This window comes from Salvelinus fontinalis, chromosome 6 (genome assembly GCF_029448725.1).
Source record: "Salvelinus fontinalis isolate EN_2023a chromosome 6, ASM2944872v1, whole genome shotgun sequence".
Taxonomy (NCBI): Eukaryota; Metazoa; Chordata; class Actinopteri; order Salmoniformes; family Salmonidae; genus Salvelinus; species Salvelinus fontinalis.
This window is the reverse complement of record NC_074670.1, coordinates 60,213,580-60,237,975: the sequence shown is the minus strand read 5'-3', so window position 1 is coordinate 60,237,975 and position 24,396 is coordinate 60,213,580. Positions and strand designations below refer to the sequence as shown.

Genomic DNA, 24,396 nt, shown 5'->3' with positions numbered 1-24,396 from the left:
TGGCATCCCGAGTTAACTCCATCTCATAATCCTCCTTCTCACCTCGAAAACATGTCCTCTCCGGGCGCTGACATTTTGAGAGCATGAGCCTTCTATCCGATTAAGGGAAAAGGTTTCATTATGGCTATGTTGTTGCTACAGTGGCTCAAGAGGTACAAACAACAGTAATATTGCTGCTTTTTTTTTCTTGTTTTTTAAGCAAAGGGAGTTTGGGAGTATGCAAGCGCAGAAGTTCGCTTCGCCTAGCTGAGTTCTGATAGGAGCAAACCAAACCTATTTATGCAGTGCCTTTACTGTTGAAAAGTGATATCCCAAGTATAAATACAGTAAAGTACACACACTAAAGGGTAAAAAAAAATCTAAAGAGGAAAGGCCCACCCCCCCACTTGTGCTGTGCCATGAGGATACCTGGATTCCCTATTGAGATGTGACTTTTGTTAAATACATCAGGTGATAAATGAGCTGAAAAGGAGACTGGAGTATAACAATAAGGTTGGAATTGGGAGAGGAAGCTGATTTTAGATTTGTACCCAGGGGAACCTTCACCTCAGAGCTTTACAAAATAAATCATTACAGCAAACCACAAGCTGTTTTATGTTGTATCCAAAAAGGTTGGCCAAGCTACTGTATTTTACCTAACATTACAATGCCTACCCAAACATCTCTCTTTTGACCATTCAGCGTATCACAAACATGTAATACATTTAACTTGTCTTTATTTTAAAAAATCACAAATATCGACAATAGCTTGAATCTTTTCAAAACATGTTTCACTCAATGATGTGTATATAAATCATTGGTTGTGTATATAAATCATTGGACGTATTGTGATTATTCTCGAAGTTTATACACATTTCATGTACATTTTTGACTGCTTCGACTACCCGTAGCTGGTTTAACCCAACACGGACATGAGTCAAAACACCAGTTGATAGCTTCAGCTCCTGAAATAATTTTTCAACTGGTGTAAACACATGTTTTGCAGTGGTGATGAATATGCCACAAAATGTTTTGTTTGTTATTGTAAAGAAAACATTATTTTGCAAAATTGGGGCGAGTTAGCGAACTAGTCGGTGGGAGAGCCATTCATTACAGCAAGCAAGCTCTAGCTAGCTAACGTTATCTATCAGTGTAGCTAGTGCAAGAGTCAGAGGATTAATTCAAACGCTGTGGTCAAGAAAACGTGTATCCTTTCATATCATAGCAGTCAGCTAGCAAGCCAGCCAGTCAGCAAAATGAGGATACGGTCGTCTGTTTTTGCCTGTTTTTGTCTCATACTGGAGGTATTAGGCATTGCCTTGTTTCTTAGGGGATTTTTCCCAGTCCCTATCAAATCTTCTTTTTCATCGAAGAGCAAGTTGTCAGATGTTCCGCCTGAACCCTTTACCGGTGTGTTGTGTTGACATTATCTAGCTATACTCCCAATTAGTCTGATATTGTTATACTGTGCTCTCAGCTAGCTATGTTGATGTTGTGTATTGGATAGCTAGCTAACTAATTGCTTGAATGACAATGTAATACAGTCATTATTTTGCACACAGAATAAATGCTATCCTACCCATTTGTTCCTCTGTGTTGTCTGCAATGGCTATAATGTGTTGGTAACTGGCGTTTTCTTTGGCATTGCAGGGAGATCCCTCAACTCTTCCAAAGTCCCGGACGCCCTTTTCAAGAGAGTAGTGATAGTGTTGATCGATGCTCTCAGGGAGGACTTTGTGTTTGGTCCAAATGGGAGAAAATACATGCCTTACATCAGGCACTTGGTGGAGAGGGGCTCCACACACAGCTTTGTGGCAAAGGCAAGACCTCCTACAGTTACAATGCCCAGAATCAAGGTAAGAATGTGAAACACCACCATAACTAACTCAAATTTAGGGTTCAGGATTTCAATTCTCGGTCCGACTCTTTTCTCTATATATCAATGATGTCGCTCTTGCTGCTAGTGACTCTCTGATCCATCTCTACGCAGACGACACCATTCTGTATACAACTGGCCCTTCTTTGGACACTGTGCTAACAAACCTCCAAACGAGCTTCAATGCCGTACAACACTCCTTCTGTGGCCTCCAACTGCTTTTAAATGCTAGTAAAACTAAGTGTATACTCTACAACCGATTGCTGCCCGCAACCTCTTCCCCGACTAGCATCACTACTCTGGACGGTTCTGACGTAGAATATGTGAACAACTACAAATACCTAGGTGTCTGGTTAGACTTTAAACTCTCCTTCCAGACTCACATTAAGCATCTCCAATCCAAAATTAAATCTAGTATCGGCTTCCTATTTCGCAACAAAGCCTCCTTCACTCATGCCGCCCAACATACCCTCGTAAAACTGACTATCCTACCGATCCTTGACTTCAGCGATGTCCTTTACAAAGTAGCCCCCAACACTCTACTCAGCAAACTGGATGTAGTCTATCACAGTGCCATCCGTTTTGTCACCAAGCCCCATACACTACCCACCACTGCGACCTGTATGCTCTCGTTGGCTAGCCCTCACTACATATCCATCGCCAAACCCACTGGCTCCAGGTCATCTATAAGTCTTTGCTAGGTAAAGCCCTGCCTTATCTCAGCTCACTGGTCACCATAGCAACACCCACCTGTAGCACGCGCTCCAGCAGGTATATTGCACTGGTCATCCCCAAAGCCAACACTTCCTTTGGCTGCCTTTCCTTTCAGTTCTCTGCTGCTAATGATTGGAACGAATTGCAAAAGTCTCTGAAGCTGGAGTCTTATATCTCCCTCTCTAATTTTAAGCATCAGCTGTCAGAGCAGCTTACCGATCACTGTACCTGTACACAGCCAATCTGTAAATAGCATACCCGACTACCTCATCCCCATATTATTACTTACCGTCTTGCTCTTTTGCGCCCCAGTATCTCTACTTGCACATCATCATCTGCACATCTATCACTCCAGTATTAATGCTAAATTGTAATTATTTTCGCCTCTAGGGCCTATTTATTGCCTACCTCCCTACTCTTCTACATTTGCACACATTGTACATAGATCTTTCTATTTTTATTTTCTTTTGTGTTATTGACTGTATGTTTGTTTATGTGTAACTCTGTGTTGTTTGTCGCATTGCTTTGCTTTATCTTGGCCAGGTTGCAGTTGTAAATGAGAACTTTTTCTCAACTGGCCTACCTGGTTAAATAAAGGTGAAATTAAAATAAAAAATAAAAATTGTGGTATGGGAATATAGCCCTTTACAACTTCATTGTAGAAAAGATAACTCCCACACTCACGATATTGCAATAAATATGCAGAGGTAATATGGAGTGTGTAGGGGTTTTCTTTTCTACGGTGAATATGTTGAATATGTTGTGAATGTGACACGGTAAGGTATACCTTTCATTGGTTGTCATATGTTCAGGGTTTAACCTTGCATGATGTTTGTACACCCACCCAACTGGGCTCAGTTTCTATTGATTCATTGATTGAGTTGTAAATTGTTATGAACTCCGTCAGCAGACCAAACACAAAAGTCCTAAAATGTTTTTTTTTCTAATTCAAAATGTGAGCCTGTGTGAACTAATGTCTTTTTACCAACCCAAGTGATTTGCTATATTGATTAAAGGTAGACTCAGCGATATGATGTAGATGCAAAAAAGTAAACAGCAAAGTGGGTCAATTTCCTCAACAGTGTGAGGCTCAAAGCTGGGGAACTCAGTCCGTCTTTCATCTTACTCTTGAAAGTTGCATACCTTAGAGAGCTATTTTTAACTTGTCAGAAATGTCCAGCTCAACTAGCCCATGTCAGCTAACGTTTTTTAGCTATGTTGTTTTAGCCCATAGATTTTGTTGTAATGTTTGAGTCACTCAAATATCACATGAGTACACATTAGATGTGACAAAATGTATAGAATTGCAAGAAAGTTTGCTTTAAAACGGCAACATTTTCTCCTTACCCCATGCAATTTTTTTTTTATAATTGCAGGAAATAAGCTTTAAACCTGCAAAATGTTCTGTCTGCCAACAAGGTAGATGTGAACAGTTTGTGTATTTGTATTTATTATGGACTCTTCCTGGGGTCCAGCAAAATTAAGGCAGTTTATACGATTTAAAAAACATTACATTACATTCAGACTGTGTGCCCTCAGGCCCCTACTCCACCACTACCACCTATATATACAGTACAGTCTGTGTACGTGTGTGTATAGTGCGTATGCTATCGTGTGTGTATGTCTATGTTTGTGTTGCTTCATAGTACCCGCTGTTCCATAAGGTGTTAATGAATAGACACCTCACGTCGGTTTCTAAATAGCGATGGCGGTTGGCTTTAATTTAAATGATAGCTTAACCTTCAAATCCATGAATTCATGTGAGGCCAGAGATGTCTATGGGAGGAGCGCCTCATTTTCCCCCCTAGCCACCGTAGTCTGAAAATGACAGCTGGGTTAAGTCCCAACACGAACACCGATACTTAACCAGAGATACTGATCTGTTATAAGCAATCGATATTGTGAGATCGTGATGACTATACATTTTAATACTAATATCACCAATCTGAGGTAAAAAGGATCTGTATTTCCTTGAATTGTTGTGCGGTAAAAACGTTACGTCTCTAAGATTTCCATAGGGAAATTAGCATAATTAAGCAATAATGCCCGAGGGGGTGTGGTATATGGCCAATATACCACGACTAAGGGCTGTTCTTATGCACAACGCAACGCAGATTGCCTGGATACAGCCCTTAGCGATGGTATATTGGCCATATACCACAAACCCAGAGGTGCCTTATTGCTATTATAAACTGGTTACCAATGTAATTAGAGTAGTAAAAATAAATGTTTTGTTATACCAGCCAATCAGAATTCAGGGCTCAAACCACCATTTAAATCATTAATAATGTCAAATAATTCAAGATTTAGATGATAGTAAATGAAGCACTCTCACAGATTTTTACGACAATTACATATATTTCTCACTACTGTACTTTAACCATGGAGTTTAAAAATGTTCCTAAACACAATTTAACCAACCGCTCTAGACTAGAGCTTCCATAGTGACTGTGTAGCAGCCTGAACCTTTGACATCTCTCGTATTAGTCACCACTTAGGTCATTAAATCTATAGGTTATGTGGTTCAAAGAGACACAGAAAAGTTGTACTCTACCACCTTATTCTGAAGACGTTTGATTACATTACTCTACTTTCAAATGTCAACATGGATCTAGCACCAAGTAGGCTAATTAGGCCTAAGAGATCAATTCTAGATTTTCAATGTAAACTTTGATTCAAACAGCTGCCACAAATAGCCTACACTGAATAAGCAGTAAAGAAGAATCAGCAGAACTTTGAGACGTTCTCATTCCTACCAGAAGATGGCAGTGCGAGATTGCAGTCATGGAATACTGCGTCTTCCCAAATCACTGCAGTGCACCCAATCAACTGGTATGACACAGCCAACTAACTCAAATCAGAATCACCCAGAGAACCAGCCCATTCATTAGGAATACACCAGCCAGCCTCTGGCTGTCTGACAGGAACGATCCCAGAAAATGCTTTTTGGGGAAGGATGTAATTGAGAGAATCGTTGAGGAAAATAAATATTTCATTGGATATACAGTTCCAGTCAACTACTCATTCCACGGTTTTTCTTTATTTTGACTATTTTCTACATTGTAGAATAATAGTGAAGACATCAAAACTATGAAATAACACATATGGAATCATGTAGTAACCAAAAAAGTGTTAAACAAATCAAAACTACATTTGAGATTCTTCAAAGTAGCCATCATTTGCCTTGAAGACAGCTTTGCACACTCTTGGCATTCTCTCAACCAGCTTCATGAGGTAGTCACCCGGAATGCTTTTCAATTAACAGGTGCGCCTTGTTAAAAGTTAATTTGTGGAATTTCTTTCCTTCTTAATACGTTTGAGCCAGTTGTGTTGTAACAAGGTAGGGGTGGTATACAGAACATAGCCCTATTTGGTAAAAGATCAAGTACATATTATGGCAACAACAGCTCAAATAAGCAAAGAGAAACAATAGTGCATCATTACTTTAAGACATGAAGGTCAGTCAATCAGGAACATTTCAAGAACTTTGAAAGTTTATTCAAGTGCAGTCGCAAAAACCATCAAGCGCTATGATGAAACTAGCTCTCATGAGGATCGCCACAGGAAAGGAAGACCCAGAGTTACCTCTGCTGCAGTTCATTAGAGTTAACTGCACCTCAGATTGCAGCCAATATAAATGCTTCATAGAGTTCAACAGTCACATCTCAACATCAACTGTTCAGAGGAGACAGCGTGAATCAGGCCTTCATGGTCGAATTGCTGCAAAGAAACCACTTCTAAAGGACACCAATAAGAAGAATATACTTGCTTGAGCCAAGAAACACGAGCAATGGACATTAGACTGGTGGAAATCTGTCCTTTGGTCTGACGAGTGAAAATGTACGATTTTTGGTTCCAATCGCTGTGTGAGACGCAGAGTAGGTGAACGGATGATCTCCACATTTGTGGTTCCCAGCATAAAAGCATGGGGTGTAATGGTGTGGGGGTGCTTTGCTGGTGACACTGTCAGTGATTTATTTAGAATTCAAGGCACATCTAACCGGCATGGCTTCCACAGCATTATGCAGCGATATGCCATCCCATCTGGTTTGCGCTTAGCGGGACTATCATTTGTTTTTCAACAGGACAATGACCCAACACACCTCCAGGCTGTGTAAGGGCTATTTGACCAAGGAGAGTGATGGAGTGCTGCATCAGATAACCTGGCTTCCACAATCACCTGACCTCAACCCAATTGAGATGGTTTGGGATGAGTTGGGCGGCAGAGTGAAGGAAAAGCAGCCAACAAGTGCTCAGTGTATGTGGGAACTCCTTTAAGAATGTTGGAAAAGCATTGCAGGTGAAGCTGGTTAGAGAGAATTCCAAGAGTGTGCAAAGCTGGCAACAAGGCAAAGGGTAGCTATATATTTAGATTTGTTAAATTTATTTTTGTTACTACATGATTCCATGTGCTATTTTGTTGTTTTCTTGTCTTCGACATTATTCTACAATGTAGAAAATAGTTAAAATGAAGAAAAACCCTTGAATGAGTAGGTGTGCCCAAACTTTTGACTGGTACTGTACATATTGCCAGAATTGTACTCTGGGTAGAGCTGCTCTTGTGTTGTGAGGCACACAGGAAAGGCTTTTGTGGCCCAGTTTCCTGTTGTTGATAATAGGCATACACTCACACAGGCCCATTCCAATTAGTTTCCCTGGATTATTTTCACGTCCTACCCACTTAAGTGATAAGAGAAAGTATTTTCAGGACAGAATAATGCCTTTGCAGGTAAAGCAACGGTGTGTTCAGAAATCACCCAATCAGAGTTGATAAGACCTTTGCAGAAAGAGAGTTCTCTTATGAGTTAGATTGTATATGGTTTATTCCTTTGACAAAGGTGAAATTGGGGCCATTTGAAAAAAAATATGGTTGTCGAGGTAAAGACCAAGCCTGTATTTTTGGCTCTGTCTATTTTTGGATGTCTTTCTCAGGGTCACCATACTTTACTGGCTATGCTGTCTCAAATACTGCAGTTCGTAGTGTGTGATCCAGACTTAATAACAATGAAATGAGTTGAAGCCTATGTTATTAAGCGAAGACCAGTGAGTGAACACAAGCTCATCACAGGACTAGTGGTACTTGATGATTCCCTGATGATAAATGTTTCCCACTGCACTCACCATCGACAATGACCCGTTTGCTCGTTGCTTTGGTCCAGAAATTGGGAAATTAAGGTTAATCTCTACTTATCAGGGACGAACGCTTTCACACATGCCCTCAGGTTGCACTGTTGAAAACACTTATGTGTGAAGGAAATATTTAGTTTATTTTTCTCAGATTGAACACTTGCTTTACACATGCACAAATTGAACTCATTAGCATTCCAAAGACTTGCCCGTTCCCAGTAGGAAGTTTCTGCTTCTGAAGAATTACCTCTCAGCTCTAGCTATGCCTTTCCCATCCATATCCGTTCATTGGAATGGACACATAGGAAAATGTTTTTGTTGCCGGTGTATAATTTCCAAGCCGTCAGTTTCACTGTAACAAGAACATACTGCTAGGAGAAAGATGTTTTGGTGAGGGAAGAGGGAAGAAAGAGTAAAGGAATTCGGTAGACTTCTTCCAAATGAAATGTCTTGCCTGAATAGGCCTATGTGTTACAGTAAAGGGAATTAGGCTATCACACCATGTATAGTAAATGGCTATCCACTCTCAACATTTAGACAGGAGTGGCACTTTAAATTGAGAATCTTCATCTAAGCACGTTTAATATTAAATCAAACTTTATTTGTCACATGTGCCGAATTAACATATCTAGCTAGACCTTACCGCTTACTTACAAGCCCTTAATCAACAGTGCAGTTCAAGAAAGAGTTCAACTAAATTATACAAATAAACAAAATTATAGAAAGTAACACAATAAAATAACAATAACGAGGCTATATACAGGGGGTACCGAGTCAATGTGGGGGGGTACAGGTTAGTCGAGGTCATTTGTACATATAGGTTGGGGTGAAGTGACTATGCATAGATAACAAACAGCGAGTAGCAGCAGTGTAAATATCCAGTTGTATAGGCTTACTCTGGGTCTGGGAAACCGGCCCGAAATCATGAAGACCTGTCTGCTCATGATGACCCTAAATAGTACAGGACTTCAATGAGGGTTGCAAGGATTTGCAGCATTTGGATTCATCCACCTGTGAAATGCCAATCAGGATCATTGGGTTTATGAGAAAAATGTTTTGACAAATCAATCAATAAATCAGACATTAGCCTTTTTTATTCCATTATAATAGGAAGAATGGGGAGTTTCTTTCAGTTCTGCTTTAGATCCATTATACATTTTCATCTCAATGTACCTTTCCCTTGAATGTTATGTTCACCCATAGTGATGTGTGTGTGTGGTTAGTCATCCTCTTCAGTAAATAATGAAGATGACAGTTGCTCAGGGAGGAAGATATAAACTCAGCAAAAAAAGAAACGTCCTCTCACTGTCAACTGCGTTTATTTTCAGCAAACTTAACGTGTTAATATTTGTATGAACATAACAAGATTCAACAACTGAGACATAAACTGAACAAGTTCCACAGACATGTGACTAACAGAAATGGAATCATGTGTCCCTGAACAAAGGGGGGTCAAAAGTAACAGTCAGTTTCTGGTGTGGCCACCAGCTGCATTAAATACTGCAGTGCATCTCCTCCTCATGGACTGCACCAGATTTGCCAGTTATTGCTGTGAGATGTTACCCCACTCTTCCACCAAGGCACCTGCAAGTTCTCGGACATTTTTAGGGGGAATGGCTGTAGCCCTCACCCTCCGATCCAACAGGTCACAGACGTGCTCAATGGGATTGCGATCCGGGCTCTTCGCTGGCCATGGCAGAACACTGACATTCCTGTCTTGCAGGAAATCACTCACAGAACGAGCAGTATGCCTGGTGGCATTGTCATGCTGGAGGGTCATGTTAGGATGAGCCTGCAGGAAGGGTACCACATGAGGGAGGAGGGTGTCTTTCTTGTAACGCACAGTGTTGAGATTGCCTGCAATGACAAGCTCAGTCCGATGATGCTGTGACACACCGCCCCAGACCACGACGGACCCTCCACCTCCAAATCGATCCCGCTCCAGAGTACAGGCCTCGGTGTAACGCTCATTCCTTCAAAAATAAACGAAAATCCGACCATCACCCCTCGTGAGACAAAACCGCGACACGTTTAGTGAAGTGCACTTTTTGCCAGTCCTGTTTGGTCCAGTGACGGTGGGTTTGTGCCCGTAGGCGACGTTGTTGCTGGTGATGTCTGGTGAGGACCTCCTTACAACAGGCCTACAAGCCCTCAGTGTCCAGCCTCTCTCAGCCTATCACGGACTGTCTGAGCACTGATGGAGGGATTGTGCGTTCCTGGTGTAACTCGGGCAGTTGTTGTTGCCATCCTCTACCTGTCCTGCAGGTGTGATGTTCGGATGTACCGATCCTGTGCAGGTGTTGTTACACGTGGTCTGCCACTGCGAGGATGATCAGCTGTCCGTCCTGTCTCCCTGTAGCGCTGTCTTCGGTGTCTCACAGTACGTATATTGCAATTTATTGCCCTGGCCACATCTGCAGTCCTCATGCCTCCTTGCAGCACGCCTAAGGCACGTTCACGCAGATGAGCAGGGACCCTGGGCATCTTTCTTTTGGTGTTTTTCAGAGTCAGTAGAAAGGCATCTTTATTGTCCTAAGTTTTCATAACTGTGACCTTAATTGTCTACCGTCTGTAAGCTGTTATTGTCTTATTGACCTTTCCGCAGGTGCATGTTCATTAATTGTTTATGGTTCATTGAACAAGCATGGGAACAAGCATGGGAAACAGTTTAAACCATTTACGATGATGATTTGTGAAGTCATTTATATTTTTACGAATTATCTTTGAAAGACAGGGTCCTGAAAAAGGGACGTTTCTTTTTTTGCTGAGTTTAGAATATTGGTTTCTGGACAATATGTAGGACTAAAAGAAAGCGGAGTCAATCACCACCTTCCGGAGACACCTGAAACCCCACCTCTTCAAGGAATACCTAGGATAAAGCAATCCTTCTGCCCCCCCCCCCCCCCCCCCCCCTTAAAATGATCTAGATGCACTATTGTAAAGTGGCTGTTCCACTGGATGTCATAAGGTGAATGCACCAATTTGTAAGTCGCTCTGGATAAGAGCGTCTGCTAAATGACTTAAATGTAAATGTAAATGTAAAATGCCCTTGGAAAAGAACAAAGCAATCAGATAATCTGCATTACTAAGACTCTGGAGAAAAGTATAATAAGCCTGCTGATATAAAGGCACCAGTGGTGTCCATTTTAGGACATGCTCATATCTCTGTCCTCGTTTGTAATGAACCTAGCTTATTTTAATGTTTGTATTTTTTTATTTAACCTTTTATTTAACAGTTAAGAACACATTCTTATTTACAATGACGGCCTCCCAGAGAACATTGGGTTAACTGCCTTGTTCATGGGCAGGACGACAGATCTTTACCTTGTCAGCTCGGGGATTTGATCCAGCAACCTTTCGGTTACTAGTCCAACGCTCTAACCACTAGGCTACCTGCTTTCCCCATTATAACTCTTATGCAATGCTCGTTGCATTTTTGAGGCCCTCCTTAGTGCTAAGTCTCAATAATGCAGTTTGCATTTCAGTGTGTTCCCTGAACATACTAGTGATGATTTCTTTGTTTCCAACACAGACTAATAAGCTTCTGTGTCTGGTCCTTGCTTCTTCCAGAGCTCAGACAAGGCTTTCCTTGGTTTCCTCTGTTCCTCCACTAGGCCCCAACACTAGCTCTTCTCTCCATCGACTCCAATGCTCAACAAACATATTTATTTTGCCTGCCAGTCACATCCTATGCAGGAGAAGGAGTCGCCTCAACAAATATCCTGTGTTTCTCCAGCCTCCCAATGATGAAATCGGTAGAAACCCTGCTTGATACAAGCTTTTCTCCTGCATCGGAGTGTTTTCCCACCACGTCTAAGAACAAGCTGGTGCAGGCTTCAACTGAGTTCTCTCTCTCACAGATGGAGGGTTGTGTTGTTCGTGTGAGCTGAACCATAAAGGATGGATAGACTGGTGTTGTCTCTAGAGCAGTGGTTTTCAACTTACAGGTGGTTCACATTGTTTTATTTATTTTAGATTTTTGTCTTCCAAAGATAATAACAGTCAGGAGTATTAATAGTATTCTAAGCAATTTTACATACCTTTTCATAATGCTAAGGTTTTAAAATAACAATAATAGTCCTTTAATTTGTTACATTCACAAATGGTGGTCCTCAAGAACTTTTGACGGTGATATGGTGGTCCCCGGAATAGAAATAGTTGGGAACTGCTGCTCTAGGGTTTGTGTAGAGAGCCTGCTTAAGATCAAAAGTCAAGCATTGATCTAAAGTTTCTGCTGACTTTGGAAATGTAGGCCTAGCTTGAAAATGAATAAGTTGGCGCCAATCAGGGTTTGACGCTGTGGCAGAGTAGTGATCTAAAGATATCCATTTGGACCACTTTGGGGTTCTGAATGGTAGATCATTCAGCTTTAGATAAATACTAGCACTGTAGTTTTAACAATTGCTTCCATGAACAAATATTCTGGCTAGTATTCCAAGGTAAAGTAAATGGCTTTATCTGAGGTAGGCTATTTGTACTTTCAGCACACTGTAAATGTCAGCTTTAGGAGTTTCTTTTTCCTTGGATTGACAGTTTATCCCCCTTTTTAGTCTAGCTTTTGATCATGTTCGTGATGCAGTGGATAGGTAGGTGATTGTCAAACGTATCACATCGATTCTTTATCACATCTTGTTCCTCTCATGATCTAACGACATGCAGCATTGAAGCGATATCATTTATTTTCAATGATGCCCTACCTCCTTTTGAAGTTTGTGTAAAAATACATATCTTAAGAGAACCCGAAGTGTCGCTGGAGAGAAACTGGGCGTGTAGGGTGGCTTTGTCCCCAGCCGCCGACTTCAAACGTCTTTTTATTTTAATCTGAGGGAGTTTAAAAAACTGCATATCCATGAGAACTTCCCAAACTAAAGCACCAAAATAATTTATTTCCCAAGACTTTAATGACTTCGGCAACAGCGTCATCGACTTTAAAATGGTGCCAGAGCCAGATTTATCAGACCTTTTTTCCCACGAGATAATAAAACACAATAGTACAAAAGATAAAATAATGATTAACAATTAGTGTTTGGTTTTAGTATTTTATTCACCACCGTATCTTCACGTCTGTGCTTGGCTCACTGCCAACCGCCCCCCTAGGCTTGCTACTCTTCTTTGGTCAATCCTTGAGTGGAGTTGTTTTGACAATTAGGCTAGTGTGAGATATGTTAGGCTAGAGTGCTAAGGTTTTCTGGCAGTGTTGAGTGGTATGCACTGAGTATGTGAATATAGGCAAGCATGCTTGCAGTCATTCAGACATTCTGCTGCTAAAGATAGGCCTAATTCCTCCAGTTTTGGCCTAGCCTAAATGTAGATAATTCTGGTAGTTTTGCTTGAATTCCAAATGCCAGCAGGTCCTCCCAACTACTGCTAGCTCCGCTGCACTAATGGACTAAAGCACCGGCACAACCTTGTGGAGGAAAACAAAGCATGGAATCCATCACGTGGTTTAGATTTGGCACCATTTTCTTCTTCCTTCTGTGAGGCTGACCGAAGGTTAATTGCCCCAGAATGCCTGATTGTGAGAAATCACAGTGATTATTGCGGTGTGAAAACATGCTGATATGCATCGCATGTGACTGAGTAGTGAGATACTGCCAACAACATCCAGGCCTATGTGAGTTGCTTCATTGGATTTAGGAGGACACAAAAGCATGTGATACAATGATACTTGAATTGTTTATGGTACACAGTTGGTCATTCAGTGATTGTTTGGAACAATCTTACACCCATTTCCCATTGTAATTGCAGTAGCTCTTGTGTTAGCCTATTTCTACTGCAAATTACACTTGAGTAAATGTTGATGCTAGCGTAACGAAATAACATTGGTAGTCAGGGAGACAATGATTTTGACCTTTTCAATTACATTGATAGCAGTGTTGTAGTAATCGAGTACGGTCTTGAGACCACATATTGAGTGTCTCCGTCTGGTTTCGGATACATTTGTACTCTGTCTCGGACAGTAAGGACTCGTAATTTCTTCCCGGGACCAGCAAAGTAAAACACTCATAGTTATCAGCTTTCATTCAGAGGGTGCATAAAAGCGCTTCTTCAGCCCAAATATTTACACGTATTTATTAAAACATTAATATCTTAACAGCCTTTATTATAGACACGTTTGAGCATTGGCGAACCTATAGGCCTTCAGTGTGTGACAGGTTCATGATTCTGAAAGGATAGCAATCGTAATACCAGCGCACACTGTAGGAAAGTGCACTTTTTGTAAAGTATAAAGGGCCAGTGGCGCAGTGGAGGGTATACACAGGTATAAGCCATTGGAGAAGTGGGCGAGTGACTGATTTTTTTTCCCTTCATCGTTTTTCGGTGGCTATACACAGCTAGAGATGCAGGTGTCATTTGGTTAGCTAGCAAGAACTTGACCGACTGTTATCCAGTTTGCATATCTCTTGAATTCGCAAATTCATTCTGGCTATCTCATCTGATTTCAGAGCACTCTCGTCTGAGAACTAAGAATGAATTTACGAACGCGCAACACCCACTTAATATGGCCGTTGTCAGTAAACATAGGCCAAAAAAGTCATAGTTAGTCAAGAATGCTCTAGATAACATATAGACAGCCTAACCAGCTCTGCTACGATGAGTAAAACGGTCAGAGTGAGGGGTTCTCTCATTTGTGTCTGGAAGTAGCTAGCGTGCCAATTTTAGCCAGTTAGCTTGGGTGCTTGGTTGGGGCAAGCATGCATCGGTAGGCAAACTGAAGAAGGACAAGGAGGCTAAAATTCTCCATTTATCAGTGCAATTTTGACGGCCAACTAGCTGAAAATGTTTGAGAGGGTTTATATAATGTTCCTTCGTTAGACTTTAGTTCATCTTGCTCTGTCTGGCATTAGTTGTTGATTTTGTTGTTGATGTGCATAACTGAGTTAGAGAGAGCCTACGCTTTCATGGTTGTTTGATCAATAGGACTGTAAAGTTCCCAAATGAAAGAGGACTCCCATGGTGTTTACATGCAGTATTTGCAAAAATCCATTCAGGTGTATTTTGTGGCTTTTGTGTAGCTGTGATTGACTATAGCACACCGGTCTGTATAGACTCTGGTCCTGGACAAGACCAATGTTTTATTTACTGCATTGTCTAATTGTCCAAATGCATGGCCGCTTTCCCATTCTATATTACTATAGAAATTTCACAAATGCCTTAGTATATGTCATACCCAAACATTCGATGAATTTATGAAAACGTGAAAATGACCATATCGGAGTGGTCGCTTGTCAGAAAATGTTTCATGATGCTAAAATGCTTTCAGTTCCACTTTAAATGCAACAATCGTTCACAAAAACGTTATTCTCAAAGAGATGGCTAACAACAGCAAGCGCGCTGCAATAAAAAACACAGTTCCACTAACCAGATTATCTTAATTTGAAACTTAACTTCTTGTTGAAAGTTATTCTTTAAACAAGAGAAGCTAACAAATTAGCAACAACATTCTCTTTGATAACACCTGCTGCGTCAGCGGAAAACTAGCCGACAAAAAAAGCGAACTATTTGACCGTGAGAAAGCTACTGCTCGCTATTGCACAGTGACCTGTTGGCCTTCAAGAAGGCAGAAGTTTCCATACGTTTTTGTAAAAACAGCTCCACCCAGTAAGTCAAAATATTGAGTGATTGATTCCACTGTCACTCCAAAATGTTGCCCTAATACAGTTGGCTGATGCCTTTTATCTAGCTTCTGATGGCCGCCTTAGCCAATGGCTGACTTAGTTAGCTAGATGTATCTCCCCAGAGACTAGCAGTGTTAACCATTTCCTTTCCAACAAAAACGGATTATTATAATAATTATTTTATAAATCCTTAGCCCTTCTCTGAAGGTGTGGAAGGCCCATTGTTCCCCACTGTGTTTGGGTTAGTAATAATTTGTGGAGAGGCTCTGTTTTCCCTCAGCCTGCATTTTCTTTTCACTTCTGAATGCGTAAAGAATCCATATGTTGTTCTGAAATAGGAACACAGAAATACTGGACATTTTGAACTCCTATTATGTGGTGATTTGACAGAATTACAATCATGGTCTTGATTTGGACTCACATTTTTCTGGTCTTGACTCTGTTTCAGACCCCTTGATCCCCTCTTGGTCTCGGTTTTGACTCGGTCGTGCCCCCACTCTGGTCTTGGTTTTAACTCGGACTCGATTTGCTCTGGTCTTGGTCTTGAATCAGTCTCACTTTAGGTGGTCTCAAACAACACAACACTGATTGATAGGCTACACAGAGACAATTATTTTTACTCTTTCTTTAACATTGATAGGCTACACAGAGCCAATGATTTTTACCTTTTACATCTGGTAACATGTTGCGTAATTAGCCTATTGCTAGCTTACGTACGTAGGTTGACTTCCCCTTCTGCTCCCTCTTTAGGCCCTGACCACAGGTAGTATCCCGGGCTTCATCGACGTGGTGATGAACCTGAACTCCCCAGCGCTGCTGGAGGACAACCTCATCTGGCAGGCCAAGGCAGCGGGCAAGCGGATGGTGTTCTACGGGGACGACACCTGGGTGAAGCTCTTCCCCAAGCACTTCATGGAGTACGATGGCACGACCTCTTTCTTCGTGTCCGACTACACCGAGGTCAGTCAGGGTCATTACCTGTTTGAAGGTCAGGTTCATATTGACAGAAGTTGAATCTTTTTCTATTATGTAATATTTCGAACATACTCTACTAGGGATGTGACAAATGTAAAAAAAAATATTACGTTGAAATGTAAACAAAAACATAAAATGACGTGAATTCACAATTCAGATGTGGTTCTAAATATGACCCCATATGCTACCATTTGTCACTAGTTGCCACTGCCAGAAAGTTATAAAGCCAGCCTATTTATACAATTTCTCTAATTAAAATGTGATTTGAATTCTAACCCTAACCTTAACCACACTGCTAACCTTATGCCTAACCCTAACTTTAAATTAAAACCAAAAATATACTTCTTGTTTTTATACTTATTTACAAGTTTTGACTTTGTGGCTGTGGTAACTAGTGGAAACCGTACCAGACAGCGCTCACCTTACTGCTGTCCTCACCCACTCAGCAATGATGGTATTGATGCTGTTTTAGGTTCTCTGTTGTGTGCCTCTCCTCCAAGTTGTCAGTACGTGCTTCATGTACCACTTATCATCAATATGATAGCCACAATCTGTTGTTATCGCCACGTATGGTGTTTGAGAGCTCGTGATTTGTACTTGCAGAGCTATCATTGTACAATGTCAGATTTCTGGCATCTTGTAGTCTGGTTCTAGATAGGCCATTAGGGTATTGATGCCGGCTTCCTCTACCATTGACAATGGCTGCATATCAACTGCAATTATTTCTGTAATCAGCGCTGTGAATTCCTCACTCCGCCCCTTATCGAACTGCTGCCAGCAATGGGTTGGGTCTCACGGTGCCTCTCTTTCAGCATTGCACCTGTACTGCCACTGTAGCTCAATTCCACCTCGCAGAGTTAGCGTTTCATCACCTTCTCGTTTAACTTCTCAAAGTATTGCCGTACAGAACTTTGATGCTGTCGCTTCCCTGTCTCACTATTTTTCCAATTGTTAATGACGATGACGTGCGGAGCGCTTTATATCCATGGCAAATAATTTACTACTTCCAGCATTGTTGCGTTAGGTATTTGTACTACTAAAGTTTTTGCCTTTATGATCATGATTGGGACCAGTTAATAGTAGTTTTGCGATAACTGCACTGTGATTTTAATTTTGTAAAAAAAAGAATGCTTCCATAACCCGTAACAGATTTTTTCTAAACGTTAACAATCCTGAATTCGTTTAAACGTCACACCCCTATACTGTACACAGTTTGTCAGATTCAGAAACAATGACACAATCAGGAGTTTTCTGTGTTGATACTGTATGTCCACCCTGACTTTCCCCAGGTTGACAACAATGTGACGCGTCACCTGGATAGCACGCTGAAGAGAGACGACTGGGACATTCTGATCTTGCACTACCTAGGCCTGGACCACATCGGCCACATCAGTGGACCACACAGCTCCCTCATCCAGCCCAAACTAATGGAGATGGACGACATCCTCAAGAAGATTCATGGCTCCCTCATCTTAAAGGTATAGCAGCCTACTTTTCAATAGCAAAATTACACATATTTACTTTGGAGTTCAGATGCTGCCTATTCATTCTCAATGGGTTGTTTTGTGAAATTAAAAAGCACATTTGCATTATATTCAGGCAGTCCATTTCACTGCCAGAGAGGAATTGAAAGAAATAGTCTGTGTATATATTGTTCTAATCAATAATCTAAGATAAAAAAACAAAAAAAAACTTAATCTTTCCATTTACAAATCACTTGCATGTCCGGAAAGATCCCGTTTATTTTCATCCTCTTGTAATGCGGCTGGAAAATTATGACAAGTATCATCATTTATTTCTGGGAGAATGTCCTGTTTTGATAAATGCGTTTGAAGCGCTCAACAGTCCTTTTCCTGTTTTTAATAGGATCCTGACTGAAAACGGTGTTCTTGTGCATATTTAACCATGCTAGCTTTTTAACTCTTGCGCATATTCAGCAGGGAGCTTTTTGAATGAATTGTGCTTCAAAGGCTCCAAACTCTCCCAGTGGAAGCCTGCTGCTGTTGCCTCTACTGTTCTTTACACAGTACTATTGTGACCTAAATATATTCTATTGTGGTCCCATTGAGTCTCTCTTAGAGCTCTGTGAAAAACCCACAAAGTATGTTCCCTGAGATGACTGAGATAACGGGTAGACTTTCAATGAGTTTCGAGGTATAAAACATTCCAGTGACTTTCATTACCTTGCAGAACTACCGATATCCTGTTTCTTCATGCTGTGCCGGTGCTGTGATAAAATAAATGAGGCATCGTGCATAGTGGTCGTCTGGGAGACAATCAAACGCAGGCTTCCTTGGCTCCGCCGGCAACAAGGTAGTTTGAGCTTCTGGCCTACTTTGTCCTGCCCTGATTTATAATGGAGAACCCAGTACCTGCAGTGCGGGACAACATGCATTCTGAGCTACAGTTTCTGGAGGGGGAGGGATTCAATTGCTATTTTTAGTGTTCACACAATACAATAGGACTGACATTTGTTAATGGACAAGCTACTGGGCAGTGGCTACTTTTAAAAACAGAGGTGGATGGCCTCTGGACATCATTGAAGATGGTCATTCTTACTAGGGCAGGCTTTTCTAAACCATTAGTCTTGCTACTTAAATGGTTTAAGTTCATGTTTGACAATATGCTTACTTGAATTGGTGTTGTCTTGACCATCAAAGGTATATTTTTGTTGTATAGTTTAACTAAACAGGATTTGGGTTGAAGCGTTCCAAGTTGCAGTCTCTTCATCTTTGGAGAATAAACCCCAATCTGTAACAAAATGGAGTGCTCTGAAGGCCAACTCCACTCTGGCACATCTTCTGTTGTCTTTTCTCATGTGCACAATTTGATTTCTAAGCATGTTTTTCCACGGTGCTGAAAGCAGCCCTGTCAAATATACTCCTGCTTCTGGGTTCTCACAGCCTTCGATGAAAGGGAATATGGAGGCAAAGAAAATCCGGGCTTGATCAGCGTATGTCAACTCCCTTAAACCAGCCACGTTGTGAGTCTGTTCCCTGCCACTGCTGAATCCACCGATCCCCGAAATAACAAAAGAGGAAACGTTGCGGGCACAATCTGCCATATCTGCTAGTGTCAACATCCTGTCCCCACTTATTTAAACTGTCTGGTCCACTGAGGTTTAGAGGATTCTCTTTCCCCCTCTGTGAAATGGCTGCTGAAGGCAACACCCTCTCCAGAAAAGAAGGAAATAATATAATGAAGGTACCAAAGATATTTACTGTCAGTTTATGAAGGCTAATCTATTGAAGATAGTCTAACTAAAAATCCTTTCATCTCTAGGAACCTTGGTGCGAAAGCAGTGGTGCGTAGCTCCAGACCAGCCATGGTCTAGGCCTTTTTAATCCTTGCCTTTACACAAAGGACTGATGTTCTACCATTAAATCATATCAAGCTTTATTTATACAGCACATTTCAGACATGGAATGCAACGTGCTTCACAGGAAAAAACTATGAAAATGTTTAATGCACAACAAACATAAGAGGATAAAAAACAAAAGAATAACAATAAAAACTGAATGACTAAAAAGCTCCCTAAGGAAGGATATCATGTTGTCTACAGACAACGGGAGTGACTATATCCCAGTTAAAGGGAGAGGAAGAGAGAGGAACGAGTGTAAAATAGACATGTCCTTACAGGTTTTCCTCATCCCAAGGTCAATCTGAATCATCCAGAGCGAGAGGACTTTACTTTTTAGAAGAGGGGCAGGGGGCCAATTCTCACACAAAGCAGTAGAGCATTAGCCATGAAACAACATCATGAAGAGGTCCCTCTTGTACTTTAGACTTCTTTGATAATGCATTCAATTCAGCTCATATCCTCGGATGTCTTTGAAAGTAGAACTGCTCTGTGGAGTACACACATTTTAAATGGAAAAGCCAGGACACACACACAGGAACTGATCACACAGAACTTGTAATCAATTGAATTTAGAAGTATGTTTACCAGTGAAAACCAATTTCTTGTTTACACTGAATGTTCGTCCTTCAGTGTATGCAACCATTCAATGTATCGAAATAATTGGTTCTCGATTTTGGAGGTTGATATACAGTACCAGTCAAAAGTTTCGACACACCTACTCATGCCAGCGGTTTTCGTTCTTTGTACTATTTTCTACATTGTTGAATTATCAAAATGATAAAATAACACATATGTAGTAACCCAGAAAATGTTAAACAAATCAAAACATATTTTACATTTGCGATTTTTCAAAGTAGCCACCATTTGCCATGACAGCTATACACACTCTTGGCATTCTCTCAGCCAGCTTCATGAGGTAGCCATCTGGAATGCATTTCAATTAACAGGTGTGCCTTGTTAAAAGTTACATTTGTGGAATTTCTTTCCTTGATACGTTTGAGCTAAATCAGTTGTTATGACAAGGTAGGGGTGGTATACAGAAGATGGACCTATTTGGTCCATATTATGGCAAGAACAGCTCAAATAGGCAAAGAGAAATGACAGTCCATCATTACTTTAAGACATGAAGGTCAGTCAATACGAACGTTTCAAGAAGTATGAAAATGTCTTCAACTGCTGTCGCAAAAGGCGCTATGATGAAGCTGGCTCTCATGAGGACCACCACAGGAAAGGAAGTCCCAGAGTTACCTCTCCTGCAGAGGATAAGTTCATTAGAGTTAAATGCACCTCAGATTGCAGGCCAAATAAATGTTTCACAGAGTAACAGACACATCTCAACATCAACTGTTCAGAGGAGACTGCGTGAATCAGGCCTTCATGTTTGAATTGTTTCAAAGAAAGCACTACTATAGGACACCAATAAGAAAATGAGACTTGCTTGGGCCAAGAAATACGAGCAATGGACATTAGACCGGTGGAAATCTGTCCTTTGGTCTGATGAGTCAAAATGTGAGTTTATTAGTTCCAACCGTCGTGTCTTTGTGAGACGCAGAGTAGGTGAACGGATGATCTCCGCATGTGTGGTTCCCACCTTGAAGCATGGAGGAGGAGGTGTGGGGGTGCTTTGCTGGTGACACTGTCTGTGATTTTATTTAGAATTCAAGGCACGCTTGAAGAGCATGGCTACCACAGCATTCTGCAGCGATACACCATCCCATCTGGTTTGCGCTTAGTCCCACTATCATTTGTTTTTCAACAGGACAATGATTCAACACACTTCCAGGCTGTGTAAGGGCTATTTGACCAAGAAAGAGAGTGATGGAGTGCTGCATCAGATGACCTGGCCTCCACAATCACCCGACCTCAACCCAATTGAGATGGTTTGGGATGAGTTGGATCACAGAGTGAAGGAAAAGCAGCCAAAAAGTACTCTGCATATGTGGGAACTCCTTCAAGACTGTTGGAAAAGCATTCCAGGTGATGCTGGTTGAGAGAATACCAGGAGTGTGCAAAGATGTCAAGGCAAAGGGTGGCTGAAGAATCTAAAATATATTTTGATTTGTTTAACACTTTTTTTTGTTTACTACGTGATTCCGTGTGTTATTTCATAGTTTTGACGTCTTCACTATTATTCTACAATGTAGAAAATAGTAAAAAATAAAGAAAAACCCTTGAAAGAGTTGGTGTGTCCAAATATTTTTTTTGTGGATTATGTTAATGTTAAACAATTGTATTATTCAAATACCTTGAGGAAATCAAAATGATTGTTTAAATTGTTGCATTGACTGCTTTTTAAAACACTGATTGAGAAATGTACATGTTAAATTAAATGTGGAGTGCTGTGTGCATTACCCATTCACATTATCTGATGAAATGCTTCCCCTTAGCATAAATTAAAGAATTGTAAAAGCAGCAGGACTTATGTTTACATTTGTCATTTAGCAGATGTTCTTATCTGGAGCGACTTACACTTAGTGCAATCATCTTAAGGTAACTAGGTGGGACAACCACATATCACAGGCATAGAAAGTACAGTTTTCCTCAATCGTAGCTGTCAGTAGAGTCAGAGCTGGGAGGGGGGGTCACGTGCAAGTGCTGGTTAAGGTTTTAATTTTGTATTTACATTTTTCTTTTTTGCAGGGGGGTTGAGGTGAGGAGGATTATTTAAGATACTCTTTGAAGGGATAGGGTTTCAGATGTTTTCGGAAGATGGGCAGGGACTCTGCTGTCCTAGCTTCAGGGGGAAGCTGGTTCCACCGTTGGCATGCCAGTACAGAGAAGAGCTTGGATTGGGCTGTGTGGGAGCTGCCCTCCCGTAAGGGTGGGAGGGCCAAGAGACCTGGGGTGGGATGTGGGTGGCATTTTGTAATACAGCCTTAATTTAATACCAGATTGAGTTTTACTTCTGTTGAATGTAACCATGTAGGGATCTATTCTATGCGACCAGTGGGCCTGTAAATCAGTGGTTCCCAAACTGTGGGGTGCGCCCACGAGGGGTCGACCGAACTCAGCTCGGCTTTCAACTTACTCTTGAAATTTGTAATAGAAGAATGAAATTGGGTAGTGCAATTTTCCTCATGTTAGTAATTGAGAGCTTTTTTTTAATCGCTATTTATCGCTTGTCAGAAATATCCAGATCAACTAGCCCATGCCAGCCAATGTTTTTTACACCATTGATTTTGTTGAAACGTTTGAGTCACTCATATCGCATGAATACACATTAGACATGGCAACATGTATAGAATTGCAAGAAAATTAGCTTTAGAACTCCGACTTGTTCTCTGCAACGCATGACAAAATGTGTAGAATTTCAGGAAATAAGCTTTAAACATGCTGAATGTTCTCTCCGTCAGCAAGAGGGGTTTGAACAGTTTGCCATGAACAGTGCTTGGGCCCATAGAAATAGACATGGCGTGTGCGTGGCGGTTCCCAAACCAAAAAGGTTTGTCACCTAAATATTGCGTAAAAAATGATTAAAACATGAATACGAATTTGTTACAATGATCTGTGGAATGTCGTTAGAAACAGAATAAATCGTTATTTGTTTTCTAGGGCAGGATGGAGTATCAGTCTTGCAGATTACTTCACCTTGTGGTTTAGGGATCCATCAATTTAGAAACCCCCCAAACTCAGCCATGTCCATGTCAGCCAGCATCCCAGGAGTTAATCTTAGTTCAGAGCAGAAGATTCCTCTTTCTGTAAGATGTGGTTGTGTTATTCTATTTTGTCCTGAGGTCTGCAATAACAAGAGAACCAACAAACCAACACCTCCCTCTTCACCTGATCTTCCTGTTCTTTGAGAGGCCTGATTGAGTGGCCGGCGTGCTCGCTTCCATCCCGACACACCAGGCAGATGAGCTTGCAGAACAGGCTCAGTTCCTGGTGTTGGTCTGGGCACCAATACACTTTGGCCCTTTCCTGTCTCGCCTCTTCTATCAACTGCTCTGCCAAGTTCTTCAGATTCCTGTTGATCTGAAAGCTTCTGCCCCTGATCTGAGCGTTGCACTCCAGGCAGGATTCGTTGGAGGCATGTCATGCAGAAGGTGTTGTGGTTGCTGGGAGAGACAGGCTTGGTGTAGATTTCTGTACAGACAGAGCAGCGGAGGTGGTATTTCATAGCAGAGGAAGACATGGCAATATCAGAGCTGACTGTGCTGTGGTCAAAATGAGAAAGTTAAGACAAGTATGTCTCTAAAGCACAGCTGCAAGTTAACCTTTGCTCTCAGCCTCACGTGATTGGTGTTTCTGTCTTAAAGGGCAGGATGTTCCCTTATACACACACAGGACAATACTTTTCCCACAGTCACTCTGGTCTTATCCTTAATCCAACACATTTATGATGTGTTTATTACCGTTAGGCCAAGCCAGACATTGCACCATGTTATTGTATTAAATGGTTCCTCTATCATATTGAAGCGCATGTATCAACATGTGTATTGAATAACTGAAGAAAGATGCACACCCATATAATTATGAATGGATCAATTCTTGAACAGCTGATGCATGGCATTATCCATATTATAATTAACAAATAGAATACAATTATACCTTGACTACTTGAAATGTCATGTTTTGAGCATGTGAATGTAGAAAGTCAAAGCTGGACCTCTTAAAAGTAGATGGTCTTCACAGAAAGCTTTGCCTGATAAAGCAGTCTCTCGTCACTCGTGGAAATGAAAGGCATCTAAGGGAACCTCAAAGAATGCGATTGTTTTGGGAAGGTAAAACATTTTCCTTACAAAGCC

At 41.2% G+C, this 24,396-nt stretch overlaps 1 protein-coding gene across 1 annotated transcript in view; it reads left to right on the top strand.

Moving 5' to 3' along the window:
- Window positions 1–896: 896 nt before the first annotated feature.
- The window catches only part of LOC129858231 (GPI ethanolamine phosphate transferase 2-like), a 122,673-nt gene continuing 99,173 nt past the window's right edge, over window positions 897–24,396 (top strand). Inside the window, exons 1-4 of the mRNA XM_055927284.1 lie at window positions 897–1,389; window positions 1,630–1,835; window positions 16,066–16,275; window positions 17,580–17,768. Of these exons, the coding sequence (XP_055783259.1) occupies window positions 1,236–1,389; window positions 1,630–1,835; window positions 16,066–16,275; window positions 17,580–17,768 (759 nt within the window). The 5' untranslated portion in view covers window positions 897–1,235. The remainder of the gene's footprint in view (window positions 1,390–1,629; window positions 1,836–16,065; window positions 16,276–17,579; window positions 17,769–24,396) is intronic.